This window comes from Aythya marila (genome assembly GCF_965140915.1).
Source record: "Aythya marila genome assembly, chromosome: 2".
Lineage (NCBI taxonomy): Eukaryota > Metazoa > Chordata > Aves > Anseriformes > Anatidae > Aythya > Aythya marila.
In genome coordinates this window covers 112,637,430-112,658,148 of record NC_139043.1, presented here as the reverse complement: position 1 = coordinate 112,658,148, position 20,719 = coordinate 112,637,430, and the positions used below count along the sequence as shown (strand labels likewise).

At 37.6% G+C, this 20,719-nt stretch overlaps 1 protein-coding gene across 1 annotated transcript; it reads left to right on the top strand.

Moving 5' to 3' along the window:
* Window positions 1–12,400: 12,400 nt before the first annotated feature.
* On the top strand, window positions 12,401–19,203 carry RNF125 (ring finger protein 125; the record flags this gene model as incomplete). Its single annotated transcript, XM_082755387.1, is given in 8 exon segments — window positions 12,401–12,641; window positions 12,645–12,728; window positions 14,957–15,072; window positions 16,474–16,541; window positions 16,544–16,560; window positions 17,515–17,661; window positions 18,998–19,028; window positions 19,175–19,203. Coding segments are annotated over 8 exon segments (618 nt in total). The 5' UTR covers window positions 12,401–12,515.
* Between the last annotated feature and the right edge of the window lie 1,516 nt (window positions 19,204–20,719).

The following is a 20,719-nucleotide window of genomic DNA, read 5'->3' as shown; positions in this document are numbered from 1 at the left end:
TAAACGTTTCCTCATCATTAAAAAACAAGCAAACAAACAATAAGCTCAGTCTTTGGAGTTGTGGTACAGATTTTGACTGTAAAACATATTTTAATACACTGCAAATAGTCACAGAAAGGCCATCTGAGGATTACTAGAATTTAATAGTCATAACAGTCAGGTAGATGCAATTCATCTATCATACCACAGGAGGACTGAGGAGAAAGAATTAAAAAAAAAAAAAAAAAAAAAAAAAAAAAAAAAAAACCTACTTTGTACAACCTATTGTACACACAAATGTATGACAAGTAATATTTTCAAATCAACATTTTGATATTCAGGTTCTAATTAACAGTATTTCAAGTACCCTGCTTAGACTCTGTGACTATAAAATGTCACTGCTGGGAAAAAGAATTGAAGAGCAGGAGAATAGGGAAAGATAAACACTTGGGAGAGGTTTTTCATACAAAGGGCATGATGCAAAATTATATTGGAAAAGATTCCTTTAGGTTCCACGTTCCTTTCATTTTCTGTGCCTGGAGAGTTCAGAGAAAGCTAGGAACAGTCCAAATAGCATGTAAAACCTTTGAGTTTTACCCAGTTTAATAATTTTTTCAACCCTAGTTCCTGCTGAACAAAATCAAAAATAAAAATAACTACAGGGTGTTTCTGTTTATCTTAGGAGCCACCATGTGGATATCTACTTAAGAAGTAGATTCACAAAGTAATTCAAGCCAACTTAGGCCTGCCTGCCAAAAAAAAAAAAAAAAAAGGAAAAAAGAAAGTGAGTCCACCCTCCACAGCTGCCTAGCTGCACTCCTCTTTGTACCTCCATAAATCTGGCACTGTTTCTCAAATGGACATTTAATCAGCAGGAGTAATGAACTAAGAGATCTAAAAATTAATCCTGTTTTTAAAAAGTGGTCCAGCTTACCACTTGACCGAAGAATCTGTACCAAGAGAAGAAAGGGGCAGTGACTCTGGGCAGGAGCTGGGACCAGCCCTTTCCAAGGATGTTTGGGCTATGAGTGATTTAAGCAATCTGCAAAGTCACCCTGCAGTTGATGAAATATTCCTTAGACAGCATAAAGTGGATATGCAGAGATAATACATAGAATATGACTTGTTGTTATATTAACAATATAATAGTAACAACACAATATAATATAATAATAATAATACAATATAATAATAATAATACAATATAATATATTTATAATATAAATGTTGTTCAAATTCTGTTGATGCACTCTCATCTGAAGCATAAAATAGTTAATTCTGACTTGAATTAAACCAGGAATCTCTGAATTTAGTACAAGTATGATTTTGTCTCCATTATTTGTCTCTTGGAAAGAGACGGAAGGCAAGGAAACAAAGTCAAAATCCCACTTCAGCAGCTTCCAGATAGCACAATACCTATAAGAGAGCCATCCTCACTGGTAAGAACTGTGACTGAATAGGTAATTATAATTTTTCTCTTCAAAAAAAAAGGGAAAACGGAGGAAGGAAAGGTGTGCTAGGTTGAGTCTGACAGTGCTAGCTCCCAATTGGACAGCTATAATCTCTATTTGGACAGTCTGTAATCTCTATTTCTTCCACTTCTTGTGTCCTGTACTAAAGTAAAGTCCAAACATTCCCAGCATTTCTAAACAGCATGCTTCAGTTTCTACATTTAGTAATGCCATTTAATTGGAAAAGCTGTTTCCCATTACAGCATAAATTATACACTGAAAGCATGATATTTACAAGTCAAAATAGAAGCTTTTTAAAAATTGAACATTTCATCTGACCCGAGACAAAGTTGTTTTCTCCCTGAAAAGATGCCAGTTAGTAGGATATTTCCAATTTTCAACTTCTGTTCCAGTCTAAGTTGAAAAAAGAGAACTAATAGAGTCATTTATTGAGGAACAGAAATTCCAGTAACCTGTTAGATCTGCACCTACTCTACTTCACCAAATTCATCACATACTCCTGAGCTAAGACTGCCCTTTGCTTTGAAATGGGGCATTCTGTAACACAAGTTAAAATCCAGAAGTTTTCCATGGTCAAAACTGAGAGGCTCACAAACACACCTCTTGCAATTACAGGCAGGTCCAAGATGATTGCAGAACCCAACTGCAAAGAGATGTGTTGTCTCTAATTAGAGTGTGGTCTATGTGGCTTCACACCTTTAAAATTATGTAAAAGGCTTTGCAATAGCTTGCTTCCCATTTGCTTCCTGCTCATACTGCCTCTGAGGCCTCCTTTCTCTCAAACCTGTTTTCCAAAAGCATGGCTTGATGCAGCATGCTGTCTAGGCTCTTCAGCTAACCCTGGCTCAGACCTGCTGTTCCCCTGCTTTTCAGGGGAATTTTCTTAGGGCAAAATGTGGTGGAAATACTGAAAATTGAATGTTCACTCAAGCATACGTTCTATCATGGAGAAAGAAAAAAAAAAATAATAAAAAAATAATAAATGACTTCTTCAAATTGATTGGGAAAGCAGTGACTGTTACAGATCAGGGAGCAACCTTGGAAGCTAAGCCAGCATGGATTGCTAGCTTATAATGAAACAACAAAAAATAAAAAAATAAAAATCAATGTACAAAGTTGGATCTGGAAGTGTGATACTGCCAGGAAAAAGTATTGGACCCAAATCTCAGTTAGATTAAATGAGCAGAGCAGAGCAAGAGTTTCAGGCTAAAGAAAGATTAAACCTGAAGGAAGGTTCATGTGGCTGAAGTGGGAAGTTTGGTGATGATGTGTAGAAGCCACAGCTACAGAGAAGATCAGATAAAAGGAACTGAAATACTCAAAATACTAATGGAGACTTTTGAAGTTATTTGGCTTTCAGTAGGCTATTTTTTATATGTCAATAATCAGAAATAAATTCCAGATACTGTTTTTTTGTTTGTTTGTTTTGTTTTGTTTTGTTTTTCATTTTCACTTTTCCATGAAAGAAGCATGGAAACTAAGTAATTTCATAAACTAATAAAATATTTTAGTCTTTCTTCTAAAATGCTAGCAATTAAAAATATCTGTACAAGGGTTTTCCCTGGGGAAACTGTACAGTACTTCAAGATACCTGCACATATTAGAGATTACACAATTATTTTATAAAAGCAGATTCATGGCAACACATGCTGTCATCTGGCAGTATGTGTCTACTCTAATTGATCTTACTCAATTACTTAATTTTATGACTCACCCCAGGAAAGGTTAAGACATTAATGTTTTTGAAAGCTATGATGAATAATATCACTGTTGGAGATTACTTTCTCATATAATAGCTTCATTAAAAGTAGGTAAATAGATGAAGAGTCATCTGTAAGAAAGCTCACTGAAACTGAAACTCATATTTCAAGGCAACAGCACTGCTGTCTTCCGTATGTGGATTTTCTACTATCTCCCTTTTGGGAGTGGAAAATACTTGTGTCATTTTGACTTGCACAAATGACAGGAAACTCAAGTGAGGAAATCCTCTACAATTTTAGCATTTTTTTATTATGACAGGAAATGAGGAGGAAAGGCAGTTCAGTGGGCTCCTTCTAGGCCAGTCAACAAACACCCATTGTTGTACCTGAACATGTATTTTCAATTGTAAGACCATGATTTATGTGTGGGTGGGAAAATGTTCTGCGGTTCAGGAGCAGTGTTCACTACATGCATGTCCACATTATACAATGGGAAGTTCGTTGCAGAGCTGGTGTTCTGGAACAGCCTCCATGTATCCAATCCCCATCTATTGTCCCCATGTACATAGTGCAGTTTTACACAGATGATCCATGGGCATGTCCTATCTGAAGCATGGTAATTCTTGACAGAAGGGACTGTGAAGCTACATTAACAGCCCAAGACAGAAAAATGTGTAGCGTTTTAACATGCAGTCTGGTGAGGTTTTGATATTTCCAGTTCTTCCCTGTCAAAGTTATGCTTATATACCTTCAGAGGAGACAATGTGCTGCAAATATCATGGCTTTGGTAGCCATTATTGTTGTCACACTAGCAGGTAGAGCTCAGCATCTTCAAGCTATTGCCTACTAGAGCATCCTCATCTTAAGCTGTGACCATATCTGAGTGAGATATAGGAGGCGACACATGTCTCATCAGGGCAGCTTTGTGGTCACATGGAGGTGCTAGAAAGGGCAAGCACTGCCTGACCTAGGACCTCCCCCTGCTCTCTTGGCAGACCTTTTTCTGGTGGTAAGGATCATTTTCATTTCTCATGGAAGCTTTACTGTACACATCCTCCCTGCCTGCAGGAGGGGTAAACTGATGTAGGGTTTGCTGCAGTCCTCCTCTCCTCCTGCTCAGGATTTTACAGTGTCTCCTCTGCAGTCTACCCTCTGTGGGACAGACTATTTTAGGTTATGTTTGGGTTTTTCCACTGTTTTCTTAATCATCCCTTTCAATGCCTGCTCTGAGATTTGCTAAAAACAAGACATCAGGCCTGAGGGAATGAGAGAAAACAGACAGATTTATCTACACACAGAGAAGATGATATTGTTTAACTTCTTAAGGGAACCAGCCTAAAATCTCATGAATGAACAACATTGTCCCTCGGCAGCTAGCACTCTCCTCTCCAGAATATTTACTTTAATGATGCTCAAAGACCTCAAAAACAACAAAAAAATTACAAATATTGGATTTTTATGTCTGAGTACAAAAAGCTGTCTGATATGAATCAATAAATATCCAACTTTGCCCTACGTGAACAGTGATGTAATTTATTTCAAATTGTGTGAAAAGTGCACAGCACTCAGATAAACATCAGCTATGCCGAAAGGTTTAGTTCCATCTCTTTATTAAGAAAAAAAAAAAAAAAAGCAAGTTGCACTAAACGGAGGTTCATTCACTTGTCCTTCACTTAGAGCAGTGAATCTAATGCAATAAATATAATCATTTTCCACTTTTTCTGTCTGCTATCCCCATTAGAGCTTATCTGCTTTCATTGATAGTAGTGCTACCAGGGAAGCGCATGCTGCTTCTCCACCCTGCTGCTCCATTGTGTTTGGCCCTGACTTACTCTTCTAGAAATAGAGTATACGAGCATGCACTTGGCTATTTTAGAATGCAATTTCTTTGAATGGGTCCAATTTAGCCTGGAAACCAGATTATACTCTTCATTGTCCACTGTCATCTGTGCTTTTGACTCTGCAAACAGTCACTTGATGATTTTATATTTGTCTCCAGATTATTCATAAAAATACTATCCAAAATCAGGTATGTATGTTTTTGACACTACTTTGTAAGACCTATCATATAGTATTTCTTATTTCCTATGCACCTTATTAATATTATACAATACTAATTCATTTTAGTTTGACGGGCATGAAATACCAAGTTAAATAATCTACAGAAGTATCTTACATCTGCATAGTCACCAAAATCAATTATTTTTGTAAGTTCAGCAAAGAACAACCTCAGTTCAGCTGACAAGACCAATTTCTAGAACTATGTTAGAGGGCATTTATTTTTATTGACTGAACTTCTTCTTTTACATTTTATAACCATTGAGGTCAACCACATCAAGTTGGGCACAGGCTCCCGAGTTTTGGGTGATTTTGGGTGGTCCTGTGCGGAGACAGGAGCTGGATGCCATGATCCTTGTCGGTCCCTTCCAACACAGAATATTCTGTGATTCTGTAATTCTGTGTCATTTGAGTTCAACTTTGGAGGATTTCCATTGTATGCTCAGAATTCTTAACAATAATTATCAGCACGACAGAAATCTCCTCAGCCAAATCTTCTAGGATTGTTGTCTGAAAGGTAACTGTGCCCTCTTTTTACCGTATTTATTCCTAATAAATGTGGTTTAACACTTGCCTTGTCATTACAGACTGGGAAATTACACAATATTCTGATCAGATATAAATACATCATTCTACTCCTTACCAAGTGCCATAGTTAACCATTGAACACTTTCTGTATCATTAGCACTATCCTGTTAATCTAACACCAAGCCTTAACTGCTGTTTTACTTTATTATTTTTTTTTTCATATTTTAGATTTCCTTCATTTTCCCTACTTTTACTAGGCTTGAATTTTCTTTGGCTTCATTTGGTAATTTTTATTGCCATATTTATGATTGCTATCTACTTCTAATTGTTGTCTTTACTTCCTTTTACAGAAAGACCTTTTAATAAAATAGTGCTTTTTAATATTTAAAATATTGATGTACACTTACCACACAATAAAATCTTCTGATACACACTCTGGCTTTTGTTAATATAGCTAAGTTTCTCCTCATACATTATTGGATTTTCATATTTCTTAACTAATATTTTTTTGCAGGTAACTAATCATGCAGACATAGACATTTATCTGTATGCAATATCTAAACAAATACATACACATAGGTAATGACTACTCAGCTGTAAACATGCGCACATGTAAAAGAGCTTGGCTGAGTCTGCACTCTATCTGCCCTTGTTTGATGTAATTGGTTGTGACCACTGGTCTTCAGGCAAGAACAAGCTTCCAGCCTTGCGATCATTCCATCTTTACCCACCACACTCAGGTCTATGTGCAGGGTACCTATTTTGTGCTGGAAAATTATTGACAGTAATTCCTGAAAACTCTAATGCAGTCTTACCACTGTCTTCATGAGACTTCCATTCTCCATAAGTCAATGATGACAACACCGTTTTTATTTTCACATATCATTGACAAGCACTTAAGGGCTTATTTGCTTTTTTTTATGCCCTTTAAAAAAAGCATTTTGCTTTTATCCTTCATGATTTAATGTTTTCCATACATTATTCATATTTACATTGTCAGACTGTAAATTCATGTGTGATTTACCAGAAAAACTACAGTTTTAGTCCCTGATTGATTTTCTTTCATAGCTTTAGTACTTAATTATCGTACAGCAGTTAGTGACATTTTATCACATTGTATTATTAATGCAGTGTTAGAAATTAAACTTGGGTATAACTGAGATCTAACTCTTAACCAAGTAACAACAAAAATAACCCAACAACAGACAAGAGTGGAGTTCAGCCAATGGCAAGGTGTTACAATTTTCCTCGTGTTTTATTTGATGCTAAAGATAAACAGTAACTGACAAAGGAAATTCATTGATTTGATTCTGGCTGACAAGATTTCACATATGCTGGAACATACTTTGTTGCAGTTTCTGTAAAAATACGTAGTGTTTTTTGATTTTTGTTAATGCTGTTGTTTTACCTAAGACAAAATACAATTCTTCTTACATTTGCTTTTATTGCTCATCAGTAGGTACCATACGAGTAAATAGAAAATGCACAGGAAATATTGCTATCCTTCTGCTGCCGTTACATATTTGATTTGGCAAGTTAATAACATGACTGTCAAAGCTGTTTATATTTAAATGTTCAGTGGAGATAATCATCACTGTAGATTCTGGGTCCAGAAAAGGGTGATATCTTCCTTCAGAAGCAAATCTGTGATGGAAATTTCCATGAAAATCACTTGACAGAAGATTACGAGTTTTACTGCAGGCCAGACACAAACCGAAAGATACTGAACATGCAGATGCTTTCATCTTGGAGTTGCCAAATCTACTGCCTTTCCTTTTTTATTTCTTACTCAAAAGTGGGTCATACTTGATTTTGCTTCAGTAAAAAATATTTAAGTTACAGAAAATGCATTAGATAGTGGAAAATATACAATTATCCTGAGACATGCACAGATGTCTTCAGTCAGTCTTTCTAACTGAGTAATATTCAGATTTGCTCAATATTTAGATTTCCTTAATATTAAAAACAATAATTTTTCATAATAGATAACACTGCCCCAAAGATACTGGAATACATTCTAACTGTCCTTAATATAGCATGTACAACTTTTAGCCAAATGAGAAAAACCTAGAGAGATTCCAATTAATTTATTTGCATTACCAAATGTGTTACAAATTTTCCAATACTTGTAGAAATAACTGGGAATACTACTACTGTTCTTGAAGTGTTCACATAACTGGGGACACCTAAAAGAAATCTGGTTTAATTTAGCTCATCACAGGCAAAAATAACCTGTTTCTTTAGTAGGTTGCTTTGACAGTTGTATTAAGGCCACTGTGTGATGTTTGTAGGTGTTCAGCTCCTACCAGGATTTTCTCCTGGGTCTTTCAAAGTCATCCAGCAGTCATTTCCACCAAGAGTAGAAAAGCTCCATGCATGGGGACACATCTGTGAGAGAACATGGCAAGAATAATCACAGCTTAGTTTCTACAGCTCAGCACTCCATCACCACTTTAGCTTCCACTGAAATTAATCCACTGATGGGGAATGTGGGCTCATGTCCATTGGCTAGCAATCGCTAACACAAGGATATGCCTCATGGCTTCCATTGCCCTATGTTATTTGCCACAGACATCCTCAGTGTCACTATCACTAGAATACCAGGTGAAGAAAGAGGATGCAAACAGGTAAAACAGAAAATCAAGGCCTTTCATAACCTTTATTAAAAGAGACTATATTTTTTAGCCATCAAGTATTTCCCTATCTTTTTTTTTCTTTGACAATGGTACTAGAGGGTCCATCATGCTAGCAACAATCAGTTTGGACCATTGCTGTCCACATCTGAGACAATGCCATCTCCAATGCTAATGGAACTTTGTTTTAGATAGTAACAGCTGTCCGATTTATCAGTCTTGAGATAAACTTCTGCTGCCTACCACTATTTCAAGAAAATTGTGGATTACACTTGTGCTTAATTAGTAGTTAATATAGCATCACTGCAAGCTTCCTAATTCAGAAAAAGTCACAGCATCACAGAATGAGGTTGGAGGAGACCTCTGGAAGTCACCTGCTCCACCACCCCGCCCAAGCAGGGCCACCCCAAGCAGGTGGCCCAGGCCCATGTCCAGGCAGCTTTGGAAGATCTCCAAAGTGATCATCAAAAAGATCAAGAAGATCCACAGCCTGTCTGGGCAACCTGTGCCCGTGCTCCATCACCCACACATAAAGTGCTTCCTGGTGTTCAGAGCGAGCTTCCTCTCCTGTGTGCCAATTTGTGCCCATGGCCTCTTGCCCTGGCACTGGCCACCTCTGAACAGAGCCTGGCTCCATCCTCTTGTCACCATCCCTTCAGTTATTCACAAACCTCGATGAGATTCCCCCGAGCCTCCTGTTCTCCAGGCTGAGTTTTCCCAGCTCTCTCAGCCTCTCCTTAAAGGAGAGGTGCTCCAGTCCCTTAAAAAATTATCATTTTGTAAATGCGCACCACAAGGAGTTACAACAAACACACTGGGCCTATTTCATTTTGACACTTGCTACACTAAAAAACTCAAGACCTAAGACCTTCAGTGACTTCAAGACACATCAGAACTTCAAGATCTCAGTGTCCTGCCCATAACAGGAGACTAATCACGCAGTCATATGCAGGTAGTAAAAGGATGAGCCATCTCTCCTTGGCACCACCGCTGCTCTGGGTGGTGCTGAGCCGGGGCTGTGGAGCTCTTGCTCCATGCTTCGACATCAGCAGGGTGGGCTGGAGTGCAGCGGGCACAACACCAGCCCTGCAGCCTCCAGCCCACCCTGGGTATCCCCAGGTATGCCTGGTTTGGGTGAGGCAGATTTTCTCTGAGGTAACAGGGCCATTTGGGGCCAGTGGTAGGGAAATGATTTGAAGTGCAGACACCTGGACTGGATAGAGAGGCCTGAGGAAAAAATAAATAAATAATGGAAGGAGATGGGGAAAAACCTACTTTGAATCAACCAGGTAATTGTTGTCATAGGTAATTTCCAGATATGTAAGGGTAATAACACTGCACGCTTGCCTATGAGGACAGAGCAGAGGTAAGCAGCTCTGGATTTAACATTGAATTACATTGAGCAAGTTGTGTTTGCTTCTCTGCTGACTGCAGAGAGAAGGTGCACCCATACATTTTTCCTGTTAAATGCCAAGAAATAAGTCTAGATTCATCCAGGTAAGTGTTATTTGCTTAAGGTCTTCCCTCCATTCAGCATTGGTGAGGCCACACCTGGAGTGTGTGGAGGTCCAGTTCTGGGCTCCCCAGTACAAGAGAGACATGGAGCCACTGGGGTGAGTCCAGTGAGGAGCCATGAAGATGAGGAAGGCACTGGAGCACCTCTCCCATGAGGACAGGCTGAGAGCAGAGACTGTCCAGACTGGAGAAATGTTGGGTTGGGGATCTCATCAGTGTCTATAAATATCTGAAGGGAGGCTGCAAAGGGGATGGAGCCAGGCTCTTGTCAGCAGAATCATCTGCTACTGACTCCCTTTACAGTCGTGGCCTCTGGCACAGACATCCTTCTGGTGATAATAACAGTCAGAAGTTAGGCTTAAGCCAGTGTTTAGGAATAATTTCCAAAAATTGTAACAAGCATCCTACTGTGTTCCTGTGCCCTTTCTTGTTTTCCAGGGCCACTTGTTTGTGCCAGAAATTACAGGCAACTTTGCAGAGTTCCTTCTATATAGAAATGCAGCTTAAAAAACAGCACCTTTTCCACTATTCATCTGGGAAGACTTGCTTTTACTATTTATTCCAGCCACAGTTCCTGGAAAATTATGTGCTTCTGGGCAGAGACATGCACACATCTGTGTGCCTAGAAATGCAGCTATTTACAACACCCTCAGTATCTTCAAGAACTAGTGTATTAGCTTTTGTTGGATTTGAGAAGTGTCCATGAAGCCTCTAACTAGAGCCTTGAGTCAGTTATTTGGAGGCCATACAGAAGGGGAAAAAGTGGGGCTTTATAGTTCAGGGGAAATATCCTGAGAGGCTCAGTTTTAATTTTTCTTCATGAACTGTTTTTTTGTATTATTATTATTTATTTAATTATTTATTTATTTACCTCTAGGTATGCAATGAGCAAATACATTAGAGAGATACACTGGGTTAAAGGTGGAAAATTTTTCGTTGGTGGTGCTGAAATTCATTCTAATTGTTTTTACAGTCAATAGAATAAATCACTGACTAATAATAAAAGACTGTGTGTATAGTACATGGATGTAAGTGTTCTTCATCTTTCCTTGTATCCTTTACATTACTTTTTTTTTTTTTCATGTTTTAAGGGGAGGATGAACAAATTGACAAGGGTAATCTGATTTTGTTTTGTGACATTAAAAGGGGAAAGCCATCAGACAGCATGAGTGAACCTTGTACAGGGTATTTAGAGAAGACTATTTCATTTGGCGGAAAACAAGGAAACCTTTTCAACCCCGTCTAAAGTACAGGACTAATCCAAGTTAAAACCTGCCCATGGGCAAACCATGTATAACAATTCAGTTTATCCTTGGACAGAGAGCATGTTGGGTCCTGGCTGTACTCTCTTTGCACTTTGTGTAATCATTTATACTCCTGTGAGGTAACTGCAAAATACCACCTTCTGTCTGACTTGGTATTTGACAGGGCTCCATGGAGCTATTTGAAGAAGGCTTCCAAAGAAGAGCTCACATCTGGAATCCTCCTGGAAATGGATCACAGGCTGTTAGACATGTTAGAAATGCTGTTGTAGACTTCACTGGCAGACAAGCTTTGGAAAGCTGTTTTATAGTGGCTCTAGGTTTTGCCTCAGCTTCCAGCTTCACTTCTCTGCTGGAGTGGCTGTCTACACAGCAGGGCTGGCAGGAGGAAGGCAGACTTGTGACTGTGCAGCTCTAGTGCAAAGATCAGCATTTTAGCTTTAACTGCGAAAGCAGGTGGACTTGCACTAAAACACCAAACTGAGTAGGAGTATCAGAGAGAGAAGCACTTGAAACCTTTTGCTGCTTTGGAAGATGGGGAGAGGTGACAGAAGGTGGGTGATCTTCAGCACAGGGGCAGCACAGGCAGGTGAGAGTGGCGGCATCTTAAATTGACTCAACATGACCACTGGTACTGGCTAGTTTGTGTACGTGGCAAATGGGCACAGTGATTTATGGCTTTAGGTGTCTGCCTTCTGAAAGCTATTGCATTTAAATCTTCAAGCAGAACTACCTAAACAGGAGATGTTCCTGCTTTTTACTTTTTAACCTGGTTCTGTGCAATGCCAACATCTTACTGGAGCACACGTGAAGAATTATCGCAGAGGTATAAGGACTTCTGCCACCACCCTGCTCATCTGCTCATTGATCCCACACTCATCCAGGTTGAACAATGTGCTCGCTGCTGGTTGCAGTCTGACATAATAGCATCTTCCAGCTCTGCCAAAGCCAGGGCAGCTGGCAGTCAATGTGCATGCTTGCCTTTGTCCTTCCATGCAGCCCCAGGCTGCGACAGTCCCTGAGACCCCTCTGATGCCTATCTTGACTTGATACAAATCACCTTGACAATTACTGCAAGAATTGTCTCCTGTCCCATTAGCACTGAGGCTCTCCAATGGTGCTCAGATAGTGAAAAAGCAGTAATGTCTTAAATCTCTACAGGAGGACTTGCCAAAGCTCATCTGTCATGTCCATAACTTACAAAAAGCTTTCTAAAAGCAGCTGCAGTAACCAGTTCCACAGCCGCTGCAGGAACAATACCTGGAGTTTTCTTAACAGCATTTCATAAGAAGAACAAATATCCTGTAATGTTACACTGGGATTGTCATTATGTGGTGAAAATTTTTGATTTGTTTTTATATATACTCAATGATTTTAAGCGTGTTTTGGGGTGACTATCACATTTGGTTTTGTTTCTTTCTATATAGATTCTGTCACTCCTTTATTTCTATAAGTTTAAAGAATAATGCATGGACATGCCCTTACTGCCATGTTTAATATCCTTCTGAAAAATTTCCAGCTCCTGATAGTGCCAAGAAAATGAAGAAGATATACCAAAATTGCTCCCAATATCAAACACTGGTTTGCAACCTTGAACTAATTACTAAATAATTCCAGAGATTTACCCATGCACAAGAACCAAACATTATTATGACTCCTTTTAAAGCAAGTCTAAACAGAGAATCTCCACCAGCATGATGACGGAAGAATAAATGTTGTGATTTTTGCTAGACTTACCAAGATCCTTATCTAAAAGTGCTCTAAAGCATACTGCCAATGCCACTGCAAATATTAAGCTCAAGCCTAAACTTACAGGAAATGAATCTTCTTGACTCCATTAGCTTGGCTGGAGAAAGGGCAAATGGCTTTTTTTAATACTCCAATTGCCCAATTGTAAAAATCCTGAATCTGCTAAAATTGGGAATCTGCTAAAATTGGGAATAATGATATAGAATGTTGTGATTATTTTTTAATTTATTATTTTTATTCCTACCTTTCTGTAAAGCTACCTACACTGAGCCTTTTCTCTTAAGGCCTGTGAAACTTCATTTACTCATGCAAACAAAGTTGAAAATGCTGCTCTTTGAACTGGGAAATAACACGTTCATCAAAATGAGGTGCAGACCAGAAATGTAAAGATGACTTTGTGGTGAAGGACAGGGCATATATCAATAGGAAAAACAGTTAACTGAGATTTAATTCACACTCTTATTTTTTATGCCTGGGCTCTTTTGTGGGAGGAGATTGTGCAGCTTACATCTTACTTCCTCTTACTTTTTTTTTTTCTCTGACTGGATTCATGTCTGGCTTTTATCATTTCCTTTGTCTTGCTAACTGCGAAACAATACCCTTCAATCTTTCTTGTCTGTCAGCAGCAGTGTGAAAATAATGCAAAACGTAAACCAGCAAGTAAACATGAGAACTTCAGGAAGACTATTTCTAGGGTTGTGGGGAATAACAGAGAGCATAAGGAAAGCAGCAAAAATGGGGGGTTTGTTTGTTTGTTTTGTTATTAACACTGTTGGTTCTTTACCATGGATTTTGTAACAGGGAAAGATTTGTTTAAAACTAACAATGAAATGCATGAACTCCAATACCTTTCAACAGTAGTTAAATACTGACTTTGCTTTCAATGCTTTAAAAATCAGGTTTGGCAGAAGCACACAAATGTAACAGGGGGGTTAGGATAGTGCTGAGCCCTGTATCGCTTAGCTGAGCTTCTCTGTACTTGGTAGAGTTTGAGCACTGCTTTTCACCGGTCACTGGTAGAGTATAACAAGTGACCTGAGTATGGATATTTGCAGTGGTTCATAATCTTTATTATGGCTGCAGAAAGTGTTGACTGTATTTCTTGGGTAAAACCAACAGTGAGGCCACTAAGGTATGTTGAAATGGAGAGTGCATTTAATAGCATCAAGGTATCTCTGTGTATTGTTTCTGATATTTGGCAGACTACCCTTGGCAAATGCTCATGTGTTGTCTCAGACATATCAGCGCAGGGACTGCTGTTTTGGTATAAACCTAATTTCATTTGCAGTTTCCGCGTGGAGAATGGAAACTGCAATTAAGTGACTGAGGCAAGAGCATGTTTCATTCTGCTGCATCTGGAGTCAGAATGATCATCTGTAGTGAGGAGATGGCACAAGCATGTGGGTCAGGGTTATTTGAAATTTCTTCATTGAGATTCAGCAAGGCCATTCATTAATGTTTAAAGGTTATGAATATAGAATAACAATATTATACTTAGTATTTATTATCTCAGCAAGGTGAGTATGTATAATTTCATATTGTTTCTCTTCATGGGAAATACCTCATGACTGTGTTTCAAAGATTTGTTATATAGAAGTTCTGAGTTAAAGGAAACAGGAGAGCTTGTAGCAGCAGCAATGAAAAGCTTCACTGAGGTCAGAACTGGGCCTTTGCTTTGGAAAACTTTTGGTTTTAATGGAGTTGGTCTAGATTTTCACCATTAAAAACAGAAGATGTGAAACGGGAGCTCTCAACAAACTAGAAAGGTATCCCTACTGCCTCCCAGATTTAATTCCAAAATATTAAGGGCCAATGTAAGGAACAAATAAAATCACCACAAACTAAAAATTATTTCTGTCTAACTCCCTTTAGCCTCTTAAACTGAATGCTATTATCATAAAATATATTTGAATAAAACTGAACCAATAGCATAATGCTTGAGGAATTGCAGTAGTAGAAGGAAATGAATATTCTTCCCTAGGTACAGCCACAATAATGCTTTGAACCAAAAAAACATTCAGAGCAATACATGAAGAGTGCATGGTATAAAACTTAACAAGCTGCTGCTTCTCATTTCTTTGGTATGTCTGAGTAAAATTAGAGCTCATTGGAGAACTTGTGAACAATGTATAGAAAAATATGGACCTGTACAGGAGCTTGGAGATGCTGTAACAAGATGATGACATTGCAAAAGTGCTTTTGAGTTTATTATCCCAATTTAGTAAAGTCAAACTGGCAGAAGAATTCTCTAATTTTTTATTTAATTTTTATTAGAACCTATTTTTGTTTTGTAGAATTCAAGATGAACTACTAGTATTTTAAAATCATAATACTTAAATGGTATATAAAATGGATGATATTTCTAGCATATGATCACAAAACAATACATTTTGTTTGCAGTTGTTACGTTTTTCTTCATAGAACTTAGCTCCGTGTGACCTGTTTTGTAGAAACAACCGTGTTTTGGCAAGTGAAGTAGCTTTTTGTTATTTTTCTTGGGGAGAAATAGGTTTGCTTTCAAAAAGTCCTTGAAAATGTTAGTTATTTCCAGAATGAATAAGACATTAATAACGTCAATGCAGTTGGTTCACTTCTAATAATCCATTCCTCAGAAGTAGCTTTCAGGTATAACCACTGTTAGTAAGCAAAATAGTGAGAGATTGGTGGAATTCCCTAAAGAAGACTGACAGCTTTTCTTATTTACATATTTACAGCATACATTTTTATAAAACATATTTATATATATTTATATACACACATTTATGTCGAAAGTTCAGATTTTCTGTCCCATTCATTCTCTTTCAGGGTAGGACCTGTTAGAGCAGGTCAGACATGTAACAATCCTAGACTGATTGAGGTCTTGAAGTTCAAAGGGCTTTAGTTTTGTCTATTAAATATTAGGAGCAATTTTGACATCATCATTAAACTGTTTTTCTGATTTACAGAATTTAAAGTCCTTATATTTTTTTGTTATTTGAATTCTTAAATGACACTTTATTTAGGTTGCTAGCTAAGAAAACATATCTGCTCTTCAGTTACTGCTCTTTTGATACTCAGAAAATCTTGAGGTTTTATCTGCACAGATTTTGCAATTTCAGTAACCTGAAAACTGTGCCTCCACCAAGAAACAAAACCGTATTTTGTACAGAAAATAATGTAGAAATCCTCTGCGAGGAAGTGTTGATGCTTAATGTGGGCTCCTGAGAATTGGTAGTTTGGTCACACATGCTCCGAGTGTATCACAGCAATTAAATGATGCATTTATCAAATGTCTATAGTTGTAGCATTCAGTATTTTCACCCATTCTTTCCTAATGTCATGAATGTTCAGAATGCTTTTTTGGATCAACATCCTAACATGCTGGCACAGTGTACATTAGCAAAGCTGACCTTTTGCTAGCACAGCATACGTCACACCTAGCTACATGTCATACACCCATGCTACATTTTAGCGATGGCAAAAGAAGTGTATAATGATGTCTTGCCAAAGAAGTCTAAACACATTTGTTATTACTTGTACTACTAAAAATGTATCTTGTATCTGCTGCCACAAACACTATCCTACCTCTTATTTCCAGATATTCTTGTTCTTTATGCCAGTGTGACATAGATGAGGATGATCTAATGGATCTTTGTCTCACTGCACATCAGAAAGGAGAGCAGTGGTAATGTGCATATTTAGATATTTTACTGTATTAACATGCTAAACTGATTAATTCTAGCAACCATTACTGATAGGAGAAAATAGACAAGCATAAAATATATTAATTACTTAATCCTTTTACACAGTGCAGGAAAACCACACCTATCTTTTCCCTTTCCCCTGCTGTCACAGACAAGCGTGGATGCACATAATATTTAAAATATTTACTTACAGCCAATACAATGAGTATTATTAGCTACAGTGACTTGTTTGCTTTAAAATCACGTGTGTGCTATTTCTCTCTAGTGACCTAACTCAGTTTCCTGTGCAGCATTTGCTGTGTATTCTAATCTGGGTTTTGGGGTTATAATTTGAGAATTTGAGAATTTGAGAACTGCTTAAGTATGCAGTCTTTCATAGTTTTTTTTTATTATTATTATTATTTTTTTAAGGTTAAGATAGCTTCACATAAATAGCTTAATTCTGAATGTTTATGAAGGTTGAAAGGTCTTATTGTGACTGTCTTTGTAGGATTGAGGCCAACTGAGTGTACAGACTCATCTCAACAAGCATGTGGGTTATTTTTTACTAATTTATTATTGGGATGATAAACAAATGGATGATAAACAAATGGATAAACAAATGGTTTGGGTGACAAACAAATGTTGTTTGGTATAAAACAAAAGTATTTGCATGTCTAATCTCTTGTTAGCTAGAGGAAGTAAATACATTAACCATAAAATGTAGAGACCAGCAATCCCTGGGATGTCTGGAGGCACAAATTACACAGCTGAGTTTAGCATAATTGATGTTGACCTGAAAGTGCATTGTCCCTAGCAGTATTCACGTTGCTCAGAGAATGCCATTTGGCCATAACAGACCCACTTATTTTACATTTGTGTTTTTTAAACACTGACTTGTTCTTTTGTAAGAACTCCAAGATGGAAATTGAATACTTCCTTCCATTTATTTAGAGTGTTGTCCAATTTATTGTTTGACACCTGGGACAGATCCAAGTAATTTCAGCAGAAATTTTATAAGGCATCTTCAACCAAAATATATATTCCATTATGAAGGCTACATAGTGAGTCTTCATATTTTGAAGCTACTGGGCTTCATTTCCGTATGTATATCTTACCTTTTGCAAACAAGAGGTCATGAAAAGTACCGAGCAGGTAACTGCACCATGAAGTCAAAAAGTGTGGCAGATGCTTACAGAGATAGCATAGTCAGGTACTCACAGATACCAAGATATGGTTTCTGTCCTCTGTTCTGTTGTTGCCTAATGGTGTGGCAAGGCAAAGGTTCTTGATTATCTCATTTCTTAAACAAGTATGAATATTACTTGTGTTTATAAAGTATTTGGAGATCCTCAAATGAAGCCCTACACAGTTGAAATGAAACTTGTTTAAACAATCCATTTGTATTCTGTAAGAACCAAAGATGACACAGTTGTACTTGAATTAAGAAAGGAGTTTCAGCTGTTGGCTGCATGGGCTGTAAGATAGAAAATGCATCACAAGCATTAACATGCTCTTAGAATTTCTAAAGGATATTAGTTAATGCTTCCCTATATTTGTGTTTGATACTCATGTAAACAAAATGCCAAAGGAAGAGATAAATATTTTATTTTAAAATGAGGCAAAAGCATTAAATAAAATGATGTCCAAGTGGAGGGCAGAGGTGAAGAACCTTTTTAATACTTTGAACCTATAATTAAAGCACATAACAGAAGCAGAACTATGTATGATAGCATTTTAATGATAGCTCGTATTACTTGAGTATTTATTTATATACACAATAATATAACATGCATCACCAAATTGGACTCTAACAAATAGTGTTAGCATTGTTTGCTTTTGCAGAATCACTTAATTCATCTGTTTCTGTAGCTGACATTCTCATTTATTTCAAGTTGCATAATGATTTGTCTTGCTCTGTGTTTTATTGCTTACGCCTACAGAGCAGAAAGTTAGACAGTAAACTTTGAACATGAATGTAAACCCATTGACACCAGTATTTTGTTGACTGGTAACCCAAACAGTCAAAATGAAATATATTAAAACATTAATTAGGAGTATCTTGATTTTCAATATAATATCCCTTTATTCTTTATTTCTAAACAGTGTCAGAGTAGTTCTGTTTGCAAGTGTGCTAGATGGGTCATTCTCAGAATATGTGTGTGTCAATACTCTAAGCAGCACATAAGGAGTACTGAATAGCAGTGGAAGAACATGTTCTGTAGATAAAAAGTGAAAATAACATTTATCCTTTTGCAATGCAATGCTGGAGGTAGATGAACAGTTTTTCAGATGCTATAGTACTAAACAAATCAGAACACACAAACACACACACACACACACACAAAAAAAAAAAGCAAAACAGTATCAGACATACTACCTACTGTCAAGAACAGCATTACTGACCCTGTAAGCATGCACGCATGTTTCCATTTCCAGCATATGAAAGATAAGGCTCACAACTTGCAAGGTAAGTAAGTGAAAGACATCTTGAAAGAATAGCAAGGAGTGAATATTATGTTCACGATTGGAAAATAGAAATCCATTCAAGATATCAACGGGGTAATAAGACTATAAGATTAATAACACTCTTTTTATATGTGCACTTTAACATAGTAACTTTCACAGATGCAGTTGACCTGTAAGAAATTAAAATTCATGTTCATGCACAGAAGCATGTATAGTGATTAAAGTAGCTCAGCGGTAATATGTTAACAAGGAAAAGCCTGGCAGGCTTTAGGTCCTTGCAAGTTCTTCTTGAAATCAGAAAGGGACTCTTTCTGGGCAGAGAAAGATTCAACATTTCATGAGGTTGAGAAATTTATTTCCCTTTCCCTTTGAGAACTGTCCTTGGGTGTGAAAACTTCCTAGTCAGAAAGATGGACAGTGCTGCTCCAAAGCATGAAATTTGTGGGAACATTTGAGTAGTTACTTAAAAAAAATATATAAAAAAATATGTTCTGCTAGAAGCAAAGTAGTCAGATTGATTAGTATATAAATTATTGGACTTACAGCTTCTACATATCTCAAAAAAATGTATGGAGAATTCTTTGTATGTAGGAATTAAGTTCCCTCTGGAGGAATGTTCTTTTTAATTTTGTCAGAGGCTGCAAGCATTCTTTGTAGGTAGTGATAGACAGCTGGCAAAAGAAAAGGATTTGCACATGGCACCTCCTGATCACTGTGCAGCTACACAGTTTTCTCTTTCCCCTCCTGCTTATATGTCTTATCTCTGACAGCTCCCACAGAACTCCAGATAGCTGCCCTTTTCATACTGACAAGGAGATGCACTGTTGCAGCAGCAACATTGCCAGGAAAGCAAAGAAAATAACAGTTACACAAAGCAACAACTATACAAAAAGTAGTTGTACAAAGTTGTAAAACAGCTGTGCAAAGGTGGTCTAAAACATACCTTTTCAGTGAGAGTTGCCCCCAGCAAACTGCAAAATTTTATGAGCAATTCTATAAGTTTTCACTGTCAAAATTTCATTTCACAAACACGCTTTATCTTGAGGAATAAAAAGTTGGCAGGACCATTGATTTCATTTAATCTAAAAATTCTGATTTAAAATGCTTTCCTTCAAATAAATGTGTTTCATAAACTTCAGCTGCCTGATTTCTTTTTACATGTTGTCTACGTCAATGGCAAAAACTACGTAAGATTTACAAGGCTGGTGCCATGCTATATATCGCTCCATGGCATACTAGTTGTCTACTCCAAGGTCACAGCTTTATTAAAGGATTGAGATTTACAATAATGTTAGCAGCAGCATGAATGCCTTCAGACACGTCTTCCTGTGGTTTACTTCTCTGAGGTCACCAGCACAATTTCTCTCCCTGCCAAAAGCTACTGATCAATAAATACTGCGGTCTCCTGAACAAAGTTCAAATGGACCTATCATGTTCCTTTAGTAATAAATCTTTGCTTTTGTTTAACACCTGCCTTCAGAGAACGTAACCCTCTTTACCTGTGGTAATTAATTTACCTTCACATCAGACTTATTTGGTGATTAAAAGCTGTTCCCCTTTTACAAATTGAGGAATTGAGGCCTGATGACACGCTTACCTGAAGTCCTACAGGGAACCTGAAAAGGCTGGGAGGCCCACGGCTGTGTGGAAGCCTCACCTGCTGAGGCTGAAGGCCGTGCTACCTCCCTCCCA